This window comes from Musca vetustissima, unplaced genomic scaffold, assembly GCF_032173495.1.
Source record: "Musca vetustissima isolate MV318-11 ecotype Yass unplaced genomic scaffold, APGP_CSIRO_Mvet_v1 utg294, whole genome shotgun sequence".
Lineage (NCBI taxonomy): Eukaryota > Metazoa > Arthropoda > Insecta > Diptera > Muscidae > Musca > Musca vetustissima.
Genome location: NW_026881643.1, coordinates 277,821 through 305,545, shown reverse-complemented (window position 1 = coordinate 305,545; position 27,725 = coordinate 277,821). Strand labels below are relative to the sequence as shown.

The following is a 27,725-nucleotide window of genomic DNA, read 5'->3' as shown; positions in this document are numbered from 1 at the left end:
AGCCTCAGTCAACAGTGAACACAACGCGTCAGATACGCTGCTGTTAAAAGCGCATGCTGTCGCTTACGCACGCTGTAGCCATCGTCGTCGTTCAGTCAACGCATCCCTCCATAGCAATTTAGCAATTAACATTCCATATACTTACTTACCATACGATATTTCCGAAACATTTTTTTATTAACGGAATTTATCGTTATTTGGAACAAGAGTCTGAGATAAATGAATTTAGCTTAGCCACAAACCTGATATAGTCTCCAGAGAAAAGAGAATTATATTCCACCACATTAAAAGGTTTAGCTTAGCTTGGACATGCAGCTGCCAACAGAGGCTATATTTTTGTTATTAAATATCTCCACATTAGCGTGGATCGCAAATCACTGACATAAACCAGGTTGTTGGCTGTGATCGTGAACGAGGTGAACTCCCACAAAGATACAACGTTATCGACATTCTACCATTCTCCTGCTACCCTGTGTGGATTTTATTTCAAATCTCCACACACTCATCCACTTTTTCAATTTATATGACGTAGAAAATAACAGCAGCAAAATAGCTACCAGAAAAATCACAATGGATTCCAAAGATGGTGGTCTGATGCTGAGAGCCCCCATGCGGCGTAAACGGAACGATGAACAATTGGTCGATAGGGTGAGTACGAACAATATTTTTATTTGTAAGTTAAATGAGCGTGACTGCAAGAAGCAGTTATTTTTTATTTTGGTTTTTATTAAAGCTAAGACCACGTAAACAAGATTTGGTCTCATAAAATAAATTGTGTATAAACCCTGTAAAAATACTTTTTTTTGGGACTTAAACTTATTCTAGCTATGAAGGCGCATAGGATGTATTCCTTTTTCACATTTTTTTTTTCGAATGTAATAATTCGAATTACAAATGAAATTCTCGAATTACAACTGAAATGTTTTGTATAAAAAAAAATAATAATTCGAATTATGAATGGAATAATTTGCATTCCAAATTAAAATTACAAATGACATCTTCTGTATTAAAAATGGAATCTTTAAAATTTAAATTATATTTATATTGTAAATAGAATTCTCAAAATGAACTCTTTAAAATTACAAATTAAATATTTTGAAAAACAACTAAAAAGGGTGTAAAGTTCTTCGTTTATTCAGGCAGTTTAAAACGTATTATATTTTTTTTGAAGTAACTACAGTGGCCGCTATAAGACAACACTCCCTTCATATGCTTGAGGAGTGTCAGTACTCCGCAATATCATACGAAGTCCCCATCAAGTATGTACTTCCATCTGTCTGTTGAAATCACGATATGAATCGTATTATATAAGATGCTGCTTGAAATTTGCACAGACATTGCTACGAAGGCTCTTATACACTTGTGATCATACAATTAAGTCACTCAATGCAAACAAAAATCCATAAGAATAAATGACAAGCTATGAATGAATGTCATATAAGAATGGATTGATTATGAAAAATAAAGGACACAAATACAGCAGCGTAATGTATTGAAATATTCTTAATGAAGAAAACCATCCTCTTTATTTGAAATCGCGTAAAGTTTTCTGGCCAAATGATAGTTAAAGTATTACAAAAAAAATATATTTTTAAAAATTTGTGTTGAAAGAGGTTTATTCTTAAAATGATATATATTCTTAAAATGAGGTCGGTCAAAAAATATCAGTTGCAATGAAAGCATAACATAAGTTCATTTCAGGTGCTTATATGAAACTTATGCATTTGTAACGAGATAAAATACAGTGGGCCGTATAACGAATACTCAGTTTAACGAATTCGGGATATAACGAATGAGACGACTTTTTATACCGACTATTGCATGTAACAAACATTTTCCAATTTTATATATTGGGTATAGCGTATGGTGCAAAAAATAATGGGCTATACTTATAAAAAATGTGTAAACACGTTATTATTACTGTTATTACCTTAAAATAAAAATTTAATTTTGTATTTTGTTATAAAAAAATAATGTATAAATTTTCACGTTTTTATTACTGTTATTACGTTAATTAATATATTTTTTGTTTTTGCGAATGGCGGGCAAATCCAATGGAAAGTGTATTACAATTTTTGTTTTTATTTTTTAATAAAATTGTGGTCAAAAATAGGTGATTTTCCAAAAAAAATTTCAAAATGTTGTTAACTATTGTGCGAAAAATAATATGAGAGCCAGAGATGTATATAACACAGTTGGAATTTTTCGCATTGTTATAAACATAAAAAAAATGAGAATGGGGGGTTTCCTTAATATATATATATATATATATTTTTTTTTTTTTGTTACAAATCCATTGAAAAGTGTATTAACATTTTTGTTTTTAAATGAAATTGCACCTTAAAATAACTTCGCGATATAACGCGAACTTGACTGTACAATATTTCGTGGATATTAATACTTTGTTGCATAACCTTTGGCACAAAACACTTCACATCGGCGTTAAATTAAATCGACTAAGTTATTGCATCTTTCGCATGGAAGCTTTAGTCAAGCTTCTTAAATTACCCTCCAGAGCTCATTATTATTCTTGGGTTTAGCTACGACGGCATCCTTTCCGAAATTACACCACAAATTTTCAGTTGGATTTAGATCCGGTTTCTGCACAGGCCTGTTGAAATTTTATATTTTATATGTATTTCATATTCTGTTGCATTGACAATTGAGTTGTGTGCTGTGCCTGAGGTCAGTACCATACTGAAATACTCATGCTAAAATCCGTAAAATCGTTTAGTACGTGTTCCTCAAGGATCTGATTGTACATCACACCAGAGGCGATTGACTGAGCTCGGGAAGTGGAGTCATAAAAAAAGTTATACACACATAATTATGCCTATTTAGATCTCGGTTAATTTGCCGATTATTTTAGTCTTGCCCATTATTTTAGTGGTTCTTACAGATTTTATAATGTCGATGTCTTTGTTTTTCTTGGTTATCTTGGTCTTAAATGCTAAATTGCGAAATCTTTACTAGGATTCAAAAAACGAAGGTCTAAAGAGTTTGACGACCCTCATGTAACAAATTGTATTTTATAGAGCCCGTTTTACAGCCGTTATTGAAAAAAAACTTGTATCTGTCCAAACTCAATTCCTATTTTCTTAGAGATTTGCCTTGAAATACAATTGAGGCACTTCTCCCCTATGAAAATCGCTTAAAACTTATTGATTTTCCAACATTAGAACGAAGATGCTGTATTGTAGCTGTATTTTTACTTTTACGTGGAAAAATTGACTAAAAATTTATAATCGGTAAAATACCATTTAATGTGCCTCCACGTTTTACCCGTAATTATGTACCGCTCAATCTTCCTTAAGCCAGATCTAATTATGAGCTAAGTAATCCGCTTAGATCACTATGTGATATATACTAACTTGTATTATCGCATTTCTATATCTGATCCTATACATAATATATAGAACTACATATTACAAGTAATTGCCAGATGTTAATCTTTGTCCTCCCTGTAGTTAGTTTAAGCAACTTAATTTGTGGAACAGGCTGATGTTTTACTGTAGCCGGAAGTTGTCCTCTTCATATGTTATAGAGAGGTTGTCCCCTCGGTCGGCAGAGGTGGGTAAGAGTGGCATTGAGAACATAAAAATGGCAATTCGAAGCAGAATTTACATTGATCCATGCAAGATGACAAAGCATTGTTTTTACAACTACATAAAATACGATTTTCCTTAAGAATCCACCTGTATAGGTACATATCCGTTTCATGTTATGAATTGTCGTTATAATTATCGTCTATATAGTTATTCAACAGGGATATTATTCTTATGTTTTATATAGTGAAAGCAATTTAACCCCTATTATTCGTTTCTATATTGAATAAGTTCGTAAGTATTCACTGAAATGAGCATATGAACCAGTTAAGTCATAACCTTTATTTTTAGGTCAACTACTAAGGAGCTGAAGGATGAACTTGATAGGTGCAAACGTTTTAGGGTTATCATAATAAAAGAAAAATATAGAATAAGCATGCTAAGGAGTGAAAAAAATTAATAGTTCACAAAATTGAACTAATATTACATTTTTTAATTTACACTAATTTTTACATGCAACAAATGAAATGCTTTAGTAGTACATTATTCGATTTCTAAAATAGTTATTTTTGTTTATTTATTTTTTGTGGAACTAAAAATATTGCTTTGCAGTATTGTGGTCACTTCGAAGTATTCACTGAAAGGAACAACGGAACTAGTTCAATCTTTGTAATTGCCCTTAGTTCATTAATAATCAGACACTCAATTTTTTAAAATTACTTTTTTTAATTATAAAATAAAAACTAATTTACTTCTAAATAAATGAAAAATTCAGAAAAGATCGAAAATAATTGAATGGAGTTGTGCAACTGCTCAGATCAAAAGACAACAAAATTAGGAATTAGAAATTAAGAGCAACTGGATTATAATATATTTGTTGAATCAATTTCTATTTCTTTTGGGAAAAATATAGAAAACATCCATTGCTCCAAATAATTTTTTATCGTTAGATACTCTAAATCATCGTTATTCAGAAAAGCTCTACCCTTAGGAATCTAAAGGATAATATCAAATGTACACAGCCTGAAGCATGTGTTTATCTAGCTTAAGGCCACATGAGCCATCGCGTCGATGAAAAATATATTTAATTTCACTTATTTAAATATATCAGATCATATCAAGACTTTTGCCCTCTCCAAAATGTCACAAAACCAAATATTTTGCAAACAAAAAATGTTCCCATATTTCATAGATTTCTCCTTTCCGATAACTTTTGTAGTTTTCCTTTCAACAGAAATCCATTCTTAAAATCCACATGGTGGACACAAGAAACAGCAACCATAGTGGAGATTATGCCTTAGATTTCCATTACATTCGTTGTTCTTGTTTGTTGAATGACTGGCTGGCTGGCTGACTGATGTTTGGAAGAAGTGGGTCACATTGGATGTCGTGCCCACCACCACAACTACTATTCGGGCTAAGATATCCAACACCCAGACATAGAGAGCGAGGAGAGAGATCAATCAACATAACCACTTTTATGTGGTGAGGGGTTTGCAAACGAAACTCTATGCCATAGGCTCACGATGCAAAACGATATGATTGAGTTATGGGCCAGACAAATATACAACAATAACAACAACAGCATTAATAGGAAATGTGTGGTCGGTCGTTTAGACCCCAAGAGACAGACAAGGGCCTGGGGGAATATAAATGTTGGGTCTCTGGCTGTTGATTTAGACTTTTCAACACAGCCTTAGAAATACTATTGGCCAAAAGAGAAGGCAGAAAAAGACCGACTGTATGACTGACAAGAACATAATGACCATTAAGACAAGCATTTTGTCAAAACAGTTAAAGCCAACAACAAGCAGTCAGTCAAACGCCAGGGAAGTGAAATCCAGGCGAAGAAGAATACATCTAAGGAGCAACCACAAGAACCACCGCAATGTCATCGTTACAGAACATTAGAAGATGTGTCATTCATTACCAGAGAAACACTAGAAAATGCCATTCAATTTTCCTCAGTCGAACGGATGGACAGACAGACAGAATGGTTGGAAAGCGTAGAATGTGTGAAGCAGAACAATGCATTGTGGCACATCTTGAGAAAACAAAATTGGTAAGAAGTAAAGAAAAAAACATCTGATGATGTTTGATGACGACTAATGGTGGGTAATGATGATGCTTTCATCTTTGTCTCCTTTTGCATTCCAAGCTCTTGGCAACATCTTGAATGCTAATATTTACGCATTGCAAATTGGATGCATTAACTTACACTTAGACAGACAAATGATGAAACAAATGAATGACTGCTGTTGGTGACTGGCTGGCAATGTGTTGGAGATGTGTCATTGAACACCTCCGGTGAATTGGTTGTTCCACTCATTGTATCTGGTTTAGAGGTCACAATCAGGCGTCAAAGTCATATCAATTACTTGTAACCGATTGCTGCCAACAAACATATCATTTTTTCTTGTATCCAATATCTCCATGTATATCATCATGTCTTGGCATCATTTAACCACCACCAGACTTTCTAAAACAACAACACCTCTAACAATATCCTCAAAAAAATGGATTTCAAATGGTGTTGACTGCTTCATCAAACTGTTGATTTCCATGGGGGGAATTAAAATCAAATTAGTTCCCATTGCAAATATGGAAGAATTTTCATAAAACTAAACTGTTAACTATGATGAACATCATCACTGTCTTCATTTTGGTTTGTCTGTCTGTTTGATGGACTGAATGTCTGGCAGGAGCGGCAGCATCAGTTTGTTGTCCCAATCCATCATTATTTACCACTTTTCGTCACTCACTCACTCACTCGAAGTGTGTCAAAGAAAAAATGTCAATTTTAATTTCTAAAATACACAACTAAAGTTCATAATGCAACGCGAAGTAAATAAATACAGTGGGACAAGAAATATATTAAATGTCATAAGATGAAACAAAACAAAACAAATTTGGTGAAAAGCGTGTTATTATATTCTCCACTATAAGGTGTTTGATGGTCCTAGCCGCATTCAACATCTTTGTAATTTGGCATTTTTCCTGGCAGAAAATTTTCAACGTAGGTCCAATGTTCAACAAAGCCATTGTTAGGTATTTGTAAAGCCCTTGATTTATATTCTAACCCAAGTCCCTGTAATTTAGCAATCCGTGTTCTCCGACGGATTATTTTATATGTTTTGAAAGACATACAACTTTATTATAACGAAAGCACATTTGTGGTTATTATTAAGTTGAAATATATGGGTCCCCTGCATTTTACCAGTGCTGTTTCAGCATAATCAGAATATCTGTGATTATGTTTTAACAGCTGTAGGAGCCTGGCGTTTATATCTGACTAAAGTCTTTAATTTGTCGATAGTCAGCCACCATAGTTCTCGTAGTGTGGAAAATGGACAGGTTGCTCCCGCTACTACAGCCAGGCAAGCATGCCAAGAAAGATAAATCGTACAGGACGATCACACTTTTGTCACAAGTAACATTACTCTCCCGTTTAGCATTGGGGAAAGCCCATCAGCATGAGTTCCGTAAGCAACACAGTACTACAACAGCGTTGCACACCATATCCACACATATAAGTCGGGGACTAATCCGAAAAAGGCCGTGCCATAGAACAGTGTTGGTAGCGCTTGGTCATTTTGACATTTTGCTTGGACACCAGTCGTAGTGGAATAAGAATTGTAAACACTTGTTTAATACATTGCATTTATATCGAAATAATTTGGAAAATGCATATGCGAATTTTGCAACCTCAATTCAGAACGATACAAAAAGAACACCAAATAATGAATGGTGGTTGTTACGTTTTTTTTAGGAGGAATATATTTCTTTTTTTTTTCAAAAAGATAAAGAGAGGGTACAAATGAACTCAAATAGTGAATTAAAAAACTAATTCTGATATTAATGAAATGTTTACATCAAAAAAAAAAAAAAAAACAGTGGGTTTCTCATGGTTGTAAGAATTTTAATTTGTATTCAAAGCGATGTACATGTATAATATGGAAAAAATTTACTACGCAATTATGAAAATATTCATAAAAACATTTTTTCTGTGTACGTATGCAGTTGATTGTACGATCGTGACGTCACCACTTGGACTCCACAGATGAAAATGACAGTGAATAAGTGTAGTTCGTGAATACTAGTGCTACGCACCGCCCTGGAGAAATGCAACAGTATGTCCCCTCCCTTCAGCGTTACAATATGCATTCGTTGCAGTACCTACTTGGGTGCTGCAGGGAGAACCATTCCAACCACCAAAAGTAGTATTTAGCCACATACTTTTAACTTTCATTAAAATTAATTTTAATCTAACGGTCAAAACGTTCCCTAGTGGTCATAAAAGAAACTTATGAATTGCAGATAAGTTTCTTGTATGAGAACCCCTAGCGTAAATGGTCTACACTAAAACTTATTACTGCGATGAAAAATTAATATCGTTTTTTATAGTCAGTTACTAGCAGATATAAATTGAGGTGCTTTGGTGATTGGTGTGTCCTCAGCTAAGCTGATACACTCATTGTTAAGGGTAAAGTAGGCGCTGAATAAGTGCATGATAAGTTATGGAGTAAGTTAGGTTTAAGCCGTTTAACCTATAATAGGTAGCTCTCAGGGGTCTTCCTCACCCATCGCAGATGAAGAACGTTAGCTGCCCAGACTAACTAGAATAGTGTAATCATCTCAAATGATATGGTGCACGGCAAATGTGTTGAATGTCTGTCCAGCATGTTGTGCAGCCAAGCATAACAAGCTGACCTTAATCAATTGTCCCGCGGAGGCTATTGGGTAGCCTCGATGATTCGGCATATATATAATAGCCCCTTCCCATTGTCAAATTGCAAGCCCACCGTGCACCACAATTCAAACTGTAATTTAACAAGTTTAACTTCAACACTTAACTAAGTTCAACTGCCAGCAGAAGAGCTGGAGGAGTGGATTGTGCACATCTTGAAGTACTAAGGCGCACTCGACATTCAACACTCGTGTCTAATGCCTTGTGCTGCAACATGCTGCATGCAGCAGCACTCCTTTTGTGAGTTTAGTGCTCTTGCCATTAAAGTCAAATAAGAAAATAAAGGAAAGCCCGATGCACAACGACGTCATCATCATTATTATTATATTTTCTATTTCATTATCCTCTCCGTTCACGTCCTCGCCGTCGTTGTCTTTGTCATCGTCAACATTTTCATCTACCAAATCTCTCAGGGCATAATTTAAGCAACCAAAAAAAATGTGTTCAAACGAAATAACCCACATAAAACAAATGACTTGATTGTCTTCAACACGAACCTCGATATGTTGTAGAGATGGACCGACATCCAGCCAGCCATTCGGACAAACGTTGACGGTATGTAGTGGATGGTATAGATGTTTGTGGAATTCCTTATCTTTGTTATTGCATTTTTTTCTTTATTGTTTTTGGAAAGCAATTTTCATTTTCATTGCGAACATTTGTTTTACCATCTTCAGCTACCAATTGCAAGCCTTTTAGAGCAAAGTCAACCATAAAGCCATCATAAGTGGCCGCCAACATCTCTCCTACTACAACGCGAAGCAAATACTCCTACAATAAAGATAACAACCAACGGACCGACCAACCTACCTACACATGTATTTATGTTTGGTGTGTATATCGTCCAAGCCTTTAAACACTTTTACTTTCTACACACATATATGGATGGCAATAATTGTCCATGTGTCCTTGCCACGGGAGATGGACAGTCATCGAGCGGGCGGGTGTTATAGCAGGGTTACATCTTTGCCAACGAATCCAACTTTGGCCACCGACGAGCAAACAATCTGTGGACGTTTGTATGTGTGTGTGTGTCGGTAGGTGTAGGTTGGATGAATGAAATATTTATCAATATTTTAATTGGAGAATGTATGTGAGTATGTGGAGAATGTATGTTGTTCATGTCATGTCATTTAGTAGCCATTCAATGTGGTGATAGTCAACCAGTATCTCTCTCTTTCTCGCTGTGATGACCATCTGTGAAAATATGGACACAATCCACAATGATTTATTGGTGGTCCAACATGTGCTGTACGGTGCTGTGCTATGGGTCAATTTGTTGTTGGCATACAAAAAGAAAACTTTTATCCACAAACTTCCTCAAGGATATGAGGACAAAAAGTCGTTACTATCTCTGGAGATTTTTTTTTTTTTGCAATATCAGATTTTTTTTTCTTGTGTGGCCCTCATTTCACTTGAAGGTTGACCACCACAGAGCATTGAGTATCTGGCTAGCTATGGCAATGCCTTGAACTTTATTAATGACAAAGATAATTAAATTGCGATAAACATTAAAAGGAAACATAACAAATACTCACCACTCTTTTCTACATTAAACACAGTCACAAACACACACACCATCTTACATTAATTAATGATGTTTAATTATAAATAACAGTTGTAGTTATTTATTTGCCGAAAGATCACTTTCTATGTAAATAATAGAAAGGAAATACAGAAAACGCATTTGTTCCCATGGTCTGAGAATCAGATGCAAATACACAATGCCATTCAATTTTAGAGTACAATACGCAGGAAAATTTTTCAATTACTATATTTTCCATAGAACTTGGTTCAGACCTCATACGCCACTGTGAAAACCAACACTACGTTTCCTAATAATTTTATTCTATGAGCCTTATGACGGTACTATTACTGACTGATATTTATCATCAACAATTGTTTTTATTACATTCTCCAGGATGATATATACGTGCATTCAAAAAAAAATTTCAAAGCACTTTTTCCTCTCCGATTGAGACACCTCTAAAACACGGAACATCTTCTGTCGATGAAAATCGTTGACCTCACATTTTTTATACGTGTGAGAATAATATGAAGTCATTAGTTGCCAAGTCAGGTCTGTACGTGGTGACCTGTGGAAAGTGACTTGATTTTGGACGGTGAACAAACAGTGAAACGTCTTTTTTTAACTGCCGAAGAAATAGGCAATCCACATCATCGATCTCTCATTCACCTATGACGATCTTATTAACGTCTTTTTAAGTACCGCGATTATAATTATGCAAAAATTAATTGCATTAATTTACTTCGAACCTACACTAATTTAAGAATGTCCCTATAACATTTCAAACGAAAATTTCAACAAATCTTGAAGATTTTGCAATTTATGCCTATGTGTTAGCATCAAGGGACAGCAAGAGGGTTTCTCAAACCTTAAACCAAAGCGTTTTTCTCCAAACAGTGTTTTTGCGAATAGCGGGCACATAACTCACCTCAAACAGTGCGAAATAATGCCAGAACAATAGGATTTAAAAGTCAGTATGCTGTCAGAAAACCATATATTAGCGGCGTTAATAAGTAAAAAACGAAAAACCCAGAATAAGGACTATAACTTCTAGAAAGGAATTATTTTGTACGGATGAGTCCAAACCCAATATAAAAATATTGGATGGACGCGTAAAAATTTGGCGAGACCACAATACGAGCTTATCTCGTTATAATCGTTATAATTCATACATTCGAGCATGGTGGCGGCTCAGTGATGGTATGGGGTGTTTTTCTGGAGTTGAAAAACTCCATTTTGTTAATGGTGTCATGATGGCAAATGACTATATAAACATTTTTAAACATATATACAAACCAACTACGGGGTCACATTCGACATGATGTTCAAATCGCGCGCGCAAACCCCATCTATTTGCGATAAATTTGAAAAGTAGGAACAAAGTCCTCAAGTGGCTAGCCGGCAACACTTGGAGTGCAGATAAGAAAACCTTCTTTACCTCTTAGAAAGCGATTGGTTGGTCTGTGGCTAGCTATGCGTTACCAGTGTGGTGTTCGAATACTAGTGTTACGCAATGAAAAAGTATTCAGAACTGTCAGAACGCCGCCCTGAAAACTGCAACAGGGTGCCTCCTCATGACACCAGTGGACCATCTTAATGAGGAGACGAAGATCCGTCCCTTACGTCAGCATAGCAATATGCATTCGTTGCAGTACCTGTTTGAGTGATTCAAGGATAATCATCTTAACCATCACATGGGCGAAGGATCTGCATGATCTGGAGAGAGAGGTCCAACGTTATAAAATGGAAGCCTCTAGATCAAGTTGCCTATCGAGCATGTCTGAATAACATTCATACTGAATACCAATTACGTTCGTCTCAATTCGTATTTGGCATGGATTGCTGGCCACGTGCAGAATGTCTGTGGCACGGGTCCTCATACCACACTGTACTTATCAATTAACCTGTCAAACCTACTTGACTTACTCCAGAATATCTGCGGTTGCAGCCTGTGGAAATACAGTCGACGCCCGGTATAACGAATGAGGCCCATTCGTTATAGTGAAAAATTCGTTATATCGCGAAGTTTTTTATGGTGCCATTTTATTTAAAAACAAAAATGTTAATCCACTTTTCATTGGATTTCTAATTAAAATTTTATTAATTAACTAATAACAGTAATAATAACGTGTTTTTATATGTTTTCTATAAGGCTAACTCATTATTTTTGCGCCATTCGTTATACCCAGTATACAAATTTGGAAAACTTTCGTTATATGCGATAGTCACTATGAAAAGTCGACTATTTTGCTCATTCGTTATATCCCGAATTCGTTAAACTGAGTATCATGCTGCTTTTAGTGCAGCATTTGCACAAAATCGGTCGAAAATGAGTATGCCAAACTTCGTGCAAATCAAAAGCACGATTTACACAAAATAGGACGAAAATATGTGTGGAGGCTATGTCTAAATCTGAATCGATTTCAACAAAACTTAACACACGTCACTCTGGACTCAATTTGGTACGCTGCACAAATTTTAGTCTCAATCGGATAATTATTAGTCACTTTGTTGTACAACAATTGTGTTGTTGTTACGTCATTTTGTTTCAGAAAATATCATTTCAAAAGGACGTAAAGATTTTATAACGCTTTTTGCTTCTCCTGTAAAATTAGTAACGATATAAACTATAAAAGGACTATACAAAACTTGAAGCAAAGTGCAGTCATAAAGGGACATGACGCGGGACTTTATATTTTAACAGAATTATGATCCAAAACGTACTGCTCTAGATTCCAAACTTATATCCATTACGAGGGCGGTTCTGTAACTTCTTAGCCTATCAATGAAACAAAATAGTTAGTTAATCAGTTAGTTTATAGTCCCCTGGAAATTCAATTCAATTAGTCCAACGCTTTTCTAGCAATTCTATCCCTCGATTAAAATAGTTTCCTCAAGGTTTTCAAAATGGTAGTTTACAACTGTAATTGCATCTTCATTTGAGGTAAAACGCTTGCCAGCAAGGATTTTTTTTTTAAATTTGGGAACAAGTAAAAGTTACTGGGAGCTAAATCAGGAGAATAAGGTGGGTGGTCAGGCAACTCGAACTTTAATTCGTTGATTTTAGCCACTGTTAAAACACTTTTGTGCGCTGGTGCGTTGATGAAAAATTATTTTTTTGTGTTGTAAGCCAGGACGTCTTTCTCGAATTTGTACTACTAATTTGTACTATTCTTTTGTCTCTGGAGTATAGTGACGGATCCAAGTCTCATCAACAGTTATAAAACAGTTATTTCGCTTAAAATGATCCAAACGAGCTTGAGAAATGTTCATTCCTATGCGTTTTTGATATTTTTCCATTGTTTGAACACCTGTTTCTATATGAAAGAGTTGCCAGATCGAAACAAAATTTAACATGTGTTCATAACAGAGATGTAAGTTTACAAAACACTTTCTGTTTATATCGCGCTTTTTGTGCTAGTCTACGTAGTTTCCGAACCGCCCTCGTACAACTGTTCCAAATACCTCAAAACACCTCCAGATTTTATTTTTTCTGTTTAAATTTAAAAAAGTTAACATTTTGCAACGGCAAAAATTTGCCTCATCGAAATATAGTATTCGAAACAATGTATATTTGAACCAAATCCGTTTCAGACAGTTTTGAGTCAATTTACATATGTTCTGTCATCTATCTGTTTGGACATTGTGATATTTCTTCCAAACTTCAATCAAGTTTGAAGATAGTAAATAGCGGTCCTCTCCTTCACGTTTCTCTCCACAAATTGTTAAAATTATGTTTCAAAATTAATTCATAATATCACGAGAATGATTTTAATCAAACTTCTCACAACCAACCCTTTGTCATGTCCAAACATGTGGGTCAATCGGTTTTCTCCTTATTATGTGTATCAAACGAATTCTATCGGTTTACTCGGTCATGGCCATTTGCGTATTCAATATCAAAGGAATGGAATGGCCAATTTGATTCAAGCTTAGCATAATGTTATATGTTAATATATATATAAGCAGGATAACCTATTTTTACAACATATTTTTTTTACTGAATCGATAACATTTTCTTTATAAGCAAATTCCCTTGTAATTATTTGTTTCTTTTCGTTGAAGGGTTATTTAAGTGCGAAGAGAGAACGTTTATTAAAATGGTTTCATCTCTAATATTTATTTTGTTATTCTCTTGCGATCTGTTGATTGGCTTTGCTTTCTGCATTTGCTCAAAAACAGTTGCTCTATTTCTTCTCTTAAAATTTGTTTTTTATTTGGCACAATTGTTAAAATATTTTTTCATATTGTTTTTACATTCACACATTTTTCCATTTGTTATGCAAATGAAATGAACAAAACATCAACTATTTAAAAAATAAACCACAAAACAAATAAACGGTCAGAGGCAGATAGATACCTACAAACGTACGTACATTGAACTTGAATTTAATTTTTCCACTTATTTTTTTATTATTGGTCTTTCGTCTTTCCTACGTCTCATTTTAGTTTGACCCTCTCTTTCTCTCTCGCTCCCAACATGTTCAATTGTGGGGTTGAGTATGAAGATTATGGTGTTTATTGTCAGATTGATTTGATTTTGTGTGTCTAAGTAAAATTATGGACCGGCATTAGACTTCGAATAGGACTACAAATTGATGCTTATTGAACAATGGCGCCAAATTCAGTTAAAGCTAAGCATTTGAGCGGATATTCTATTTACTTGGTGTCCATTCACTTGAAATTGAATTAAGAAAATCTTCAGAATTTTGGACTGACGGGCATCTGTACATCGACACCAAATTTTCTGAAACGGACTTGGTGCGAAGAATCATGGTATCAAAAACCAATATTTCGATGATGCAAATTTTTATCGTAGCAATGAGTGTGTTCTCCCATGAGGGTATAAAGAAAAGGGATTATGGACATAAATTTTCTGTATCAAAGTGAACCTGTTTCTCTAAAAGTCACACAATTTCTACAACTTTTAGATTTTAAAGATTATTGCATCTATTGCTGTTTATGACTTCGGAAAATGCCTGTTGATGCGAATTTTTCAAATGTCATAGAACTTTCTGTACAATTCTTACTGACATCATCATTGCGTGCATATCAATTTTGTTGCTTTAATTGTCTTTGTTTGTTAATTAGGATTTGTTTAGACACTTTTTTCTGGACGTACCCATTTAATTTAAATGTGTTTGTTTAAATAATAATAAAAAAATCTTGTTAAAAGCAAGTGTCAGACAACCAAGTGACCCACAGAGGAGGGGCGATGGTGCTAATTGCCATTAGCGCTTCCCAAGGTTGACTTGAAATGTAATGAAGTAAGAACGTGTTATTCAATGTGAAAACACGTTTCATTCATTCTTTCTTCTTTAGTTCACTTTTTTATGGGAAAATGTTCACAAAACAAACTTAATCTAAGAGGCAATGACTGATTTATGACTTCGAAGGAAAATTAAGTAATTAAAAACTGTTACTACGTAACTTTGGTGAAATATTCGTAATGCCTACAACATCTCTCTTTGTAGCAATTTTAATGGGGAGATTGATAGTTGCAGCTACTGTACATATGCCATATACTGTACATATGCCATATATCTATACAGAATGTAGGTTCAATTTTTGATATAAGTTCATATAAAGTTCGCAAACCATTTTCCGAACCCAACCAATTTTCCGAATTTTCCAGCTCGACCAGTAAATGGTGTAGATCTATACTTAGCCATAACTCCCGCATACATGTCCCGATCAATTTTGTATATATTGAATGCGAACCTTATCGTGAATGGTATAAAAAGTTTGATACTCCTTTTCACCAGTTTTTTTATTAAATTGACCATTCCATTTGCCACACCTGTTCGTTTTGAGTAAAATTCTATTCCAGTTATCAATATTGTATTAAATCTCAAGATTGTTTGCTTTTAAATACCTTGTTTTCAAATAATTCAGACTTGTGTGTACCTACTTTTGACATTCGCTGTCAACTCAAATTGAAAATTTTCAACGTTTGAGTTGGGACATTGTTTAATTATTTTGTTTACCAATATAATTAACATTTTGCAAAGTGTTTTTTTGGTATTGTTGTTGTAGTTTTTTTTTTCGTTTTATATGATTATTTTATTACCTCATTTCACCCCAAACCAAGTGGGAGAAAAAGAGATTTGTTTGAAGATGATAAAAATAAATAGTACAAAGCTAACAAGCAACCTATATGATACCCTACATTGGAATTGAATGCACATGTAATTTCTACGATCGAAAAACGACTGATATAAAATCGACTATGATGATTGCTTCTTTTTTGCGTTTAAGAAATATCAAATTTCAATCACTTCTAAAATACCTAAAATGGTTTTTTTCAGTTTTATATCGGGTTTTTTATCCACTTTGAAATAAAAAAATTATAATGGAAAGCGAAATTTACTGTTTTTTTTTTTGCTTGGACAAAACTAAAGCACTCTACTGTTACAAACAGAAGAGGTCAGAAATTTTAGTTGTTTTTACCGTTATAATTACTATTAGATCATTTTTAAAAAAGGAAATTATTACGTCAGTATTCGATTTTTATTTACTTAGTTTCTTCTACTCGCTTTAAATTAAATTTATAACTTTATAAAATATTGACCCTTTATGGGGGAGGTACATTGGGTCGCATCTTGGCACTTTAATAGGCTTGGTAAAGATAATAGGATGTACAAAGTTTGGTTAACATCAGATAGCCCGTTTTGTGGGGGAGGTACCAGAAGGAGTGGACCGATATTCTCCATCTTCAAATTTGAACTAAGTTTGGAAGAAATATTACGATGTGAAAAGTTTGGATGAAATCGGTTATCATGCGCACAGCCAACCGGCTAGACACACAGAGGGACGGACGTACGGACATTTGTAAGTCGACTCCAAATTATCTGAAACGGATTGATCACATACAATTATTTTTGAGAATTATTCCATAAATTCCATAATAAATCCATGATTCTCGAATTATGCAACTATATCAGTAGTGACAGTTCATCACGGAGGGAAGCCGCAAAAAATATCAGTTCGTACTGATCAACAAATTGTAAAAAAAATTCCCATTTAAGAGTTCAACGGAATTGGTGAGGGGTTATCGTTGGATATAACCACAAGAACAGAGGCTGGTCGGGCTGGCAGATTAAGAATCCCCTTTTCATCCTTCCTCGGATGAATTAAAGTTTAAAATTAAAGGCTCTGACAGGAAAAAACAAACAGTGAGAAAGTAAAAAAATCAAAGGCTCAAGGCACAGTATTGCAAGGGTACCGGGAAGCATGGTGGAGGCTTAATAATGGTATTAGGCTGTTTTTCTTTTTACGGAGTTCGATGTATTTACGAGATTTATGAAGTAACGGATCGGATAGTTTATACAAATGGTATGAAAACGCTCTACCGATTGTTTCGGTATTTCAGCTTGGCAATAATTTCAAACTTACACCGAAACATGTCAAAGATTGGTTGCAGGAGTAAAAAATCAGGGTTTTTAACGGCCAACACAATCATCATATATTCATCCTTTAGAAAAATATTTGGAGTATCATATAGCAAAATCAAACTAACAAACAATCTCTTCCCAAATGTTCAGGATGCGAGGAATTGTATACCCAAGGATCAAATTGAGCTTCTTATAAAATTCAACACCCGTAGGTGTGCTGCCGTAATCAGAAATAATGGTTATGTTGTCGATTACTAGCAAATTTTATTTATTTAAAAGAAAGAATAAAAAACAAAACAAAAAGTTCCTTTAGTTTTGATCAAACAAAAATTGGGGCAATTTAGTTTTCCACGGATTATTTTTTATTTCAAAATAAATGTTGTTTTTATATTTTTTGTTTATTAAAAGGTAATAGATTACCTATTTATTTCTGTAAAAGCTTTCACTAAAAGTATAATTAAAAAAAAAATCAGGTCATTAATTTTGTTTACAATTTCAATTGCTTCAGCTTTTGGCCATCAGTGTATATTAAACGTTTTCGCCTGAGAGTTTTTATCCTTTTGAATCCCGAAATGACAAATTTCAGCGTCTACGACCTTTATATTATATTAATTTCGGCTGTAATATTCGCCTTTGGTGAACGATATATCTATAGTTAAAAAATCTACACGAACCTTTCCAAATTGTGTGTCATACCTATATATGACGATGTTCTTGAACGGCATCAATGTTCTGTGATCGTCGGCCATGCTTGAATTCCTTAATCCAGTTGTTCACAAAGCTATATGATGGTACTTCATCGCCATACACAATTTTAAGTTCATCGATGTATTATTGTGGTGAAATCGTCGACAAAAGATACAATTTGATGTTTCAAATCATCGTAAGGAACACAACACATGGTAGTACGTTCCAACGCAAAAAAAAAAAAAAAAAAAAAAAAAAAAAAAAAAAAAGAGAAGGTGCCAAGTAACATTTGAAAGGTAATTAGAAGACTCTTAAAGTGTTCTAACAAAAAATGTCAACAAGTGGATTTGACCCGTAGCAGACGGTAAGAGAGTCATCTAAATATTAAAAAAAATTTTAGGAGATATTCTATCCAAAGAAGATACGAAGTATCCTTCTGGAATAATACAATTCGAAGATCTTCTGCCATTGAAAATCAGCAAACGATTATGAAAAAAAAAAGATTCCAACTAGGTAATGTATAAAGTGAAAGCCCTCAAAGACTTGACGTTCAAGTCTTTAGTCCACAGAAGCTAATTTTCTATTCATTTAAATCCTTTGGAAGGTATTCGATCCACAGAAAATACTTGAAAGGGATTCAACACTTGGATAAGATCCTTGGAAGGACCCTAAAAAGACATCCACAAAAAGTCCGCAATAAGTCTTCTACACACAGACGATCATTATAGACCTTCCATTCACAAAAGGTCATTACAAAGTCTTCTATTTACTGCTAACCCGTAGAAGGCATTATAAAAGGTCCAACAAATGTTTGCTCTAACAAATGATTGTACCTATCAAGCTCCCTACAAACTAATTGTAGGGTATAGTGAGCACATAACCACAATCTCTTAGAAATTACTCTTTGTGTTTTTGCTCTCTCACTCCCCATTTTTTGTTTACCTCCAAACAAAAAACAAACACATGGCGGTTCTCTTTTATTTTCCCCCATTTCTAGTTGTGATCGTGAACGGTTGTCGTCGACGTCGTAAACGACGATCAGCAACAATTGCCGCCGCAGCTAAGAACGATGTTTGTTTTGTTTGTTTGTTGGGTGCCAAAAGAGGTGGTGTTTGTTGTGGTGGGGGACGTGAAAACTTGTTGGGAAATGTTCAAACCATAAACAGAGGGGCCACCGCAACACTATGAGTGTGTTGATGTGTGCGTTGTTGTTGTTGTGGTTTTGAGACTTGAAAAAGTTTTCCCCCATTTTTAGACAAATCCAGTTTGTTGTTGCTGCTGTTGTTGTTGTAGTTTTAAGCTGGCGCTGCCCTCTCGCAATTCAATAAAATTAAATGTGCCGCACTCGCTTAGTTTGTTTAAAGCGTTATCCCCGAAAGCATATCAAACACTTTTTAAAAAAACAGATTTTTTTGAATTTGAATAATTTCTTTCGTTGGTGTAGTTGTTATTATTGTTTGTTGTTGGATGGTGGGGTCTGTTGTTGTGGTTTTTTTTTTAATTCTGAATGCAGAAATGAGATAACCGAAAATAAAGTTACTCTTTTTATGCTCTTCGAGTGATCTTCGTTATGTTGTGCCTTTTTTTATTTCTTATTTTTCTGTGTCTTTATTTTGATCATCATTTTCGCATTTCTTTGTCGCGGCGCTGGCACCGTTTATTCCTCCTTTTACTCACGCGAAAATAAAAATAGTGAAGAGTTTTGCTCTGCTTTGGGTGGTGGTGCGCCAAACCAGCCACCACTCAGCTCAGCTGTTTTTCGCTGCTGCTGTTGTTGTTGTTGGGGGAATCAAATCGTGAGGCGGTTGGTTTACCACCAGTTAAGTGCTGTTGCTGCATTTAGTCGCGTTCGTAGCATTCACAATAGACGTTGGAACGGTTCGCGGTGCAAGGCCAAATAAGAAAATGTGCAACAATATGAAAAATTATTACTAATAAACAACAATAACAAAATAGAAAAGAAAAATCTTGCAACAAAACGAAATAAAATTGAAAATTTTTCGACAAGCTAAAAAAGAAGAAGAAATAAAATATAAGAATACAAATTTTCCCTATTGTTGGAATAGTCAAAACAACAACAACAATTATATTGAATTAAATTCAGTGTTTGGTTTTTATGTTCAAGTGTATGTTAATAATTCTCATTAAGGCTGTAACAATTACGGCCAAACCATAGAGCGAGCAATTAATGGTCAGTGTCAATCAATGTCGTTGATTTGTTTTTTTCGTTGGTCGTTCGGTCGGATCGGTTGGTTTAGTTATACTAGTGAGTTTTTATATGTGACAACAATAACAACAAAATAGTATAGAGGCTTATGTACACCTCCCATCCGCCCCTAATCAATAAAAAATAAATTGTGTGAAAATTCTACAAAGCAAAAACAACAACAACAGAAATTTTATTGTGTGATGAAACAAAAAAATCGAAACCGAAACTAAAAAAAAAAATAATTAACAAGAAGAATTAGTGAGAAAAGTGCAAAAAGGAGACGAATAAGAAGAAGAAAAAGAATAAAACACACAACAAAACGTAAAATATAATTGCAAAATAATTCGTTGTTATTGTCATCGTCAAAATGTTGTGATTTAAGCGGTTTATTCAATTCTTTTGCTATACAAAGTCATCGTCATCATCAGCGTTGTCGTCGTGTGTTTTTCTATTATTTTATACTTACATATCTATCTACTTGTCTGTCTATATCTGAGCCGTTTTGTCGGATGTTCTTTGTATGTATTAGATGGATTGCCGTTGTTGTCGGTTTTTTGACCATTTAGTTTTTGATACATAACCTGGTGGCAATATTTTGTTTTGTAGCTGCTACAACTACTACTGTGTTGTTGATGTTATTTTGTTGTATGCCGCTTACGTTAGTTTGGTTGTGCGGTGTTGTTGTTTTTTTATAGCTGTTATGGTACTGACCTCCATACCATAATACTCATTCATTCACATCGATCCCCAAAAGTTGTTATATAAGAAGACGAAATATACATATAAACTGTTTACGATCAATTTTCGCAGATTAGAACTTATTAAAAAAATTATAAATTATTAGAAATTATTAATCCAAATTAAAGAATAGAACCATCCACGTGAAAATAGATTAGATCGCGTGACCGGTATCGGACTCAAAGGCTAAGAGGGGTACTAATAAAAAGTATAGGGAATTATATAAAGGACACATACAAAGGGTATATCTGCCGATTTTATAAATGAGCACAGTGTGGAACATTGAGACAGTAATAGTAACTGACCTATGTCAGTTATTTAAACTACACATATTTTTCCATTTCAATTGTAATTCAACAATTGCTGGTCATCGCCATTTTTGTAATTTGAGAAATTCATTGTAATTCGAATTATTACAATTTTAATTCATGACAAAATAAGAGAATTTCCAAAGTTCAACACTGGTTGCCAAAACTAAAGCAACTAAAATTGCAAATATAAATAAATTTTGTATAACAAAAATAAACTTATCGTGCTGTTTTTTTAACTGTAACTCTACTATAGAAAGAGATGACCTCTGAAAACGCTATAGTTCCCTTCCCTGAAAAATATATACCGCTTGTTTAGGTGTTTCAGCTTGAATATAATCTCAAACATAATACCAAACATGTCAAGGACTGGTTGCGGGAGTCAAAAATTAGGATTTTATAATGTTCAGCACAATCATCAGATCTTCACCTATAGATATCAAAATCAAAAAAGTTTCCAAACAAACGTAACCCCCTCCAGAATAATGGTTATCTTGTCGATTACTAGTTAAATTCACTTATTTAAGAGAAAAAAAAATCAAAATGTTGCATTAGTTTTGACTCTTTTAAGTTAAAAACTTTCACTGTAAATTTATTTTCAAAAATGTTACAGATCACTTATTCGGTTGCTTAAGTTTTGTCCTAAGACGAATATTTTGTAGGGTAAAAACGTATTTTCTTTATTACGCCAGGACTTAATACGTCATGTGAAATTATGATACCGGACAAATTATAATGGGTTAACTGAATATTAGCAGATATCTCTTCTGGACACTGTTCAAGCTAGGACTAAGTGTCTCATGTGGGTTGAATTTAAACAAACTGTAGGGTGACCACAAAAAGTCTCGTAACTGGTAGGAAATTGGTTATAAATGTAACAACCTCAAAACTGTTCAATCAATAAATATATGGGAATTGTATGAGTACCAGGTCACTCAGGAATTATAGGGTATAAAAATTAAATTGACCCGATAGAAGTGCTAGAAGAATCTAGCATAGCTCATAACGTCATGACTCATGAGCCAAATTCTGCGAACCTTTTAACCCAATTTGAAGGTCTTAATGGGGAGTCGTTTTCAAAAAATTGTATTATTCGTATTTAATTTAAAAGTACACTAATTCAGTAATATCTGTATAAAATTTCATTGGTCTATGATAATGGTGAAACAGCAGTTGCAAGTATATGATTAAAATAATTTGTCGATAGCCATTCACAGTAGTATGTGAAGTTCCGGAATAAGAATTATTATTATTTCCAGAAGGAATAAAGATCCTCAAAATACAGATGATTGTACGTTCATGGCGTTAGATCATGTCGTTGAGGAAATATTTGAAAGGTTGGCAGTATGTCTGAGCATATGCAGTATGTCTGAGGATATGTTAAAAGTAGGAACAAGGTCCATAAGTCGCTTGCCACAAAAAAAGGAATTACCAACCTACCCACTCTCAGGTGGGTCTTAGACCTTGAACATACATCTAAAGGGACTCGTGATGATAGAAAAATATGTCTGAAATTTTCACTTGGCCCAGTTAAAACTAAAGCTTTATATTTGGTTGGGGAAAAAGGAATCAATTATTTTTTTCGCAGATGGCTGTACTGATAGATTTCTCGAAAAGTATCGATCAAACAATGAAAGGGTGACATTTCGCAGTAAAAAATTATTTTGCTGTTTTTTGTTTGGTGTGTTCAGTTGTGAGTTACATGGTGTTTAAAATGGAAGTGACAAAAAGAGAAAATTCGGTACATTTACAGTTTTTCTTTGACAAAGGCGAAAATGCAAGCCAAGCGGCTAAAATTGTGGATGGTGTTTATGGTTCCGATACTGTAATAGCCAATTATGTGCAATTTTGGTTTCTTAGATTTCATTGAAGAATTTTAGATGTTAGAGATGCACTTCGCACAGGTAGGCCGGTCGTCGGAAATTTCGATAAAATCGTAGAAATGGTCGAAGTTGGCCGGCATGTTAGCAGTCATAACATCGCCCAGGAGCTGTAAATCGACCATAAATCTGTTTTAAACCATTTACAATTGACCAGAAACGGCCAGAATTGGCCAACGGGAGAGGTGTCGTGTTCCATCAGGACAACACACATCTACAGTGACTCGCCAGAAACTTCGGGAGCTTGGTTGGAAAGTTTTAATGCATCTGCCGTACAGTCAGGACTTGGCACCAAGCCATTATAATCTTTTTCTTGCAAAGCTAAATTTCTTTAATAGTAAAAAATTGGTATGTGAAAATCGACTACCAAATTTTTTTGCAAATAGAGAGCATGACTTCAATGAGAGAGGCATTATGAAGCTACTTTTAAAATGGCAACAAATCAAACAACAAAACGGTGCATATTTGGCCCATATAGGACATTCCAAAGCATGTTAAATAAAGTCCAATAATTCATATATAAATAATGGATTTCGTATTCACCAACCTAATATTGCTAAGTATATCAGTAACATTGCCAAAGACATCATATACCTAAAATGCAAGGGTTTCGAGAAATCGAAATCGGAATATTTTCAAATTTCTTGAAATGAGAGAATAAATAACAAATATCGTAGCAATAGGTTTTGGCAAACCTTTTTTTTTTTCTTTCATGGCCCTGACAACGTGTTTATTCTATTTGTTTGAAACGAAACGCTGTGCAACATTCATTATATTATTCATTAATTTACCAAAAAGTCAGTTTTTTGTTTTGTTAAAAAAAATCGATCAACTATTTATCAATTATCTACATTTGTTTTTTGCTTCTCTATATTGTATATTTCAATATCTGTATTTTTTAATATTTTTCGACTCAAAATTATTTTAGTTTTTTTTTATCGTCGCACTGTTGCTGTTGCAAATCATCCGCCAACCTCATCATTATGTAAAAATAATGGATTTATTAAATTTTTTGTCGGTCCACTTTTTTGTTGTTACATTTAATGTTATTGTTGTTGTCGTGTTGGCCACTGCTGTTGTTGTCGTTGTTGGTTATTCTTTGTCATGGCTATTTTTCTAGAGCGGAAAAAACGTGAAAATGTTAAATAATTTTTTCAGTTAAAATGTCGACACTGATGTAAAAAAAGAGGGGGAATACAAATGTTATTTGTGTGGATATGATGAGGAACTATAAAATAGGACAATGGACTGAAAATACATAGGGATGTTGTTATAGTAAGAAACCACAAAACATTTTTATATATGGTACATGGTGTATAGAGGGATCCAGAAATGTATTTTAAACTTGTTTTTTATTTTTAATTCTTTTTTTTCTATTCCCCACTATACACCCATTTATGACACTCTGTGTATAAATTATTATTGTTATTTTTTCTGAATATAAATTGCGATAAAATGAAACAACGTAAAAATAACCGGCATATCAAAACCCCAAACAAAAAAACGAACGAACTTTAGTGAAATGAGGTAATTTCATTAAAAATAACAAAATGCCAGTATCGCCGTGTTCTGCTGCTGCAGCTACTTTTTTCTTTCTCTGGAAATAGTACAGGGAGACGAACATAGTGGCCGGTTATGTCAAATAGCAGAGTACAAGCCGCCAGTCCAGCGCTAGACATCCGAACAAAATGAAATGTAAAAAAATAAAAACGAAAAACTAAAACTATAAAGTCATCAAGTGTTGTGTGTTGTTGCGCCGTGATAATGACACCTCTTATTAGAACGAACAGGAACAAAAAATAGAAAAAATAGAAAAACAAATTCTACACACTTAGTTTTTTACTATGGAGAAGATTGCTGAGCAAAATAAGCGGTAACGTCTCGAAACCATGTTTGGCAGCTAAACGCTGCATGAGAATTTTTCAAAAGCAAAATAATTTTTTTCGCCGTTTAAGAGAAACATTTTGTTTTTAAAATATTTGCACTACTGTAATCGAGAGTGGCAGAGAATCGAAAGAGAGCGATATTTTTTACTATCTTATCGCAAATGTTTGCAATTTTATTTTTTCAGTTAATTTCCCCAAAAAGTCTTGATACGAATGAAGCCAATATCGAAAACTATGAATAAAATTGTATGAATAGCGCTCTTCGAAAGAAAAAGTAACAACAAACAGCTCGTGTCTTATCAGGCCAATTTTTTGGGAAGGTAGTTTCAGCAGTAGTCAGCCGCTATTGATTACGTTCTTCAAGTAACGTCATTCCGTTTTGGGGAATTTATTTGTTTGTCAGTTGTTATTTTTTCGCAAATACCTTTATTTGACCATTTAATATTTTGTGTGTTTGTGTTTTTTGTCAATAAATAGAATATGCAAATTTTATTGTTGTTTCCATCTCACCACCCCCATTCAATTACCCACAATATAAAAATAAAAAAATATAGGAAAGGAGGAAATTTGAAAACGAATTGAAATTATTTAACCGACAAAGGTCGCTTTCTACTTTTTTTAATCGCCAACCAACAGAGTCCAAGATAAATATAATTTTAATTGCTTTATTTTTATAACTGCCAAACACATTCTGTTGTAGTTGTTGTTTTTGGAGATTTTCATAAAAACAAATTTGCCACTGGACAAACACTAAAAGGCGGTATATAGCCGTTGCTGGTTGGTTGACCTTTCTTGGCATTGACAGATTAAAAAAAATTGAAATTCGTCACCTGTTATCATGCAAAGAGCAAAGGTTCTTCTAGTTTAGAAGGAGTAGTGTTTATAGTTTTTAATTTTTTTTATAAAAATCATGAAAGCTCACTTGCCACCGAATAGCGTGGGTCAGTCACATGCTAAGGAATAGATGGATAAACTGTAGCCTACAAGGCATAAGTAACAGGGAAAAAGGTAGGGCAAAAGACACCGCAGCGAGGGATTATATCGGCACTCCTAAGGACCTTAACTGAGGAGGGATTTGAAATCGTCTGTTGTGCAGACGACGTTATAATACTTCTGAGGGGAAATAATCCTAACTTGTTATGTTGGAAGGATGAAACAGTGTCAGCAGACCAATTCTAACATACGCTTCGGTAATCAGCAATGGCCAAAAATGTAATGATAAATCGTTACAGAAAGTCCATAGAACATGCTGCCTAGGTAATGCAGACAACACCAACATGCGCTTTGGAAACTTTATTATTCATACATTCAATTGACATCCATATAAAATATAAAGCGGCCGTCGCAGCTTTATGATTTCAATCTATAAACGAGTAAATCGAAAACGGACACAATAGGCCGCACAAAAATATAATACAGGCTACAATCAGATTCGCGATCAGTAGTTTTGTGTCGGACCGAATACCTGATATAGGAATAGTAACATCATGTAAAACGATGATACCAGACAGAGACTCATGGGAAAGCGGCACATACCTTTGGTAACTTCTTTTACACAGATGGTTCCCAGCTAGCAGTAAAATCGGGAATGGGATTTTTCTATCCTATATATGGAGGTTCAAGCTATAACGGATTGTCTGAACTGGTTTAAATCTAGTCAGGATACAATAAATATAAAAAGAGATAGTAAACAAGACTTAACAACTGAATTAGAAACCATATATAATTTCTCACGACACGGTCTCGTACGAATCATATGGGTACCGAGTCTCATAGGATGAGTAGGAAACGAGAGGTCATGGCAAGGGAAACCCACAGAATTCTGTGGAATAGCGAGTGAACTGGTAAAACCACAAAACTTCTATGGGGAAACCTAAATGGGGATAAGACAAAGACAATGTTAATGCTAGACAAGAAGGAAATCAGCAGACTGGCCGGTATTCTTACAGGACATAACAGCCTGCAGGCCCACTTACATAAGATGGGATGCGAGAGATGCTACTGGTGTAGAGCTTGCGGAGAAAAAAGCCTTTTGAAGCTTCCGATCCCAATCGTGATCCGATCCCACCTTTCGTGAAATCTAAATATGAGAGCTATCCCGAAACTTAAGCCAATAATGAAATTTCTTTTTTAGAGATTTTCTACCCAATAATAATCCAAAATTTTTAATTACAGTCTATTTGATTACCCAAACTCCCAAATATACAGAAATTTGATAGCTAGCCTAAAAAGTAAACCAATATTGGCAATTCATAGCAAAAAACAACTGGTATATTATATGAATAGTGTCCAGAAACTGTTGTTAATGCCGGGATTTCTACATTTTATGAATGCAATTCATAAACCTTTTAATACTGGTTTCTTGTCAAAGGCACAGACACTAATTTGTTGTTCTAATTTTTAAATTTTTATTTTATGTTTTCTTCTTATTTAATTACATGTTCTGCGTCGTTCGGTCGGGCTTGTTGTTCGTATCAAAATTTGATTAACATATTGTATTTAGCATTTATATCGAAATAATTTGGAAAATACATATGTGAATTTTGTAGGAAAATTTCATTCTCTATGAGAACCCAAACTTCCATATTTCAGACATTTGTAAAAACATTTGTAGTACCAAACATCCAAATATTTCAATCTGAAGGGAACTGATTCGGGATGATAAAAAGTTGTATTGTATTAAGTCACTATGATATATAGGAGACGTATTTTATAGAATCTCAGTTTCTTTGCCCTCTCTTCTCTCTTAACTCTTCGTCATTGTATTCCATATTTGTTGTTTATTGTTATCATTCCATTCGAA

At 34.3% G+C, this 27,725-nt stretch overlaps 1 protein-coding gene across 1 annotated transcript in view; it reads left to right on the top strand.

Annotated features, from left to right (window-relative positions):
• The first annotated feature begins 518 nt into the window (after positions 1–518).
• The window catches only part of LOC133327609 (mitogen-activated protein kinase-binding protein 1), a 162,705-nt gene continuing 135,498 nt past the window's right edge, over positions 519–27,725 (top strand). The window contains exon 1 of the mRNA XM_061536133.1: positions 519–648. Coding sequence (XP_061392117.1) covers positions 571–648 — 78 coding nt within the window. The 5' untranslated portion in view covers positions 519–570. The remainder of the gene's footprint in view (positions 649–27,725) is intronic.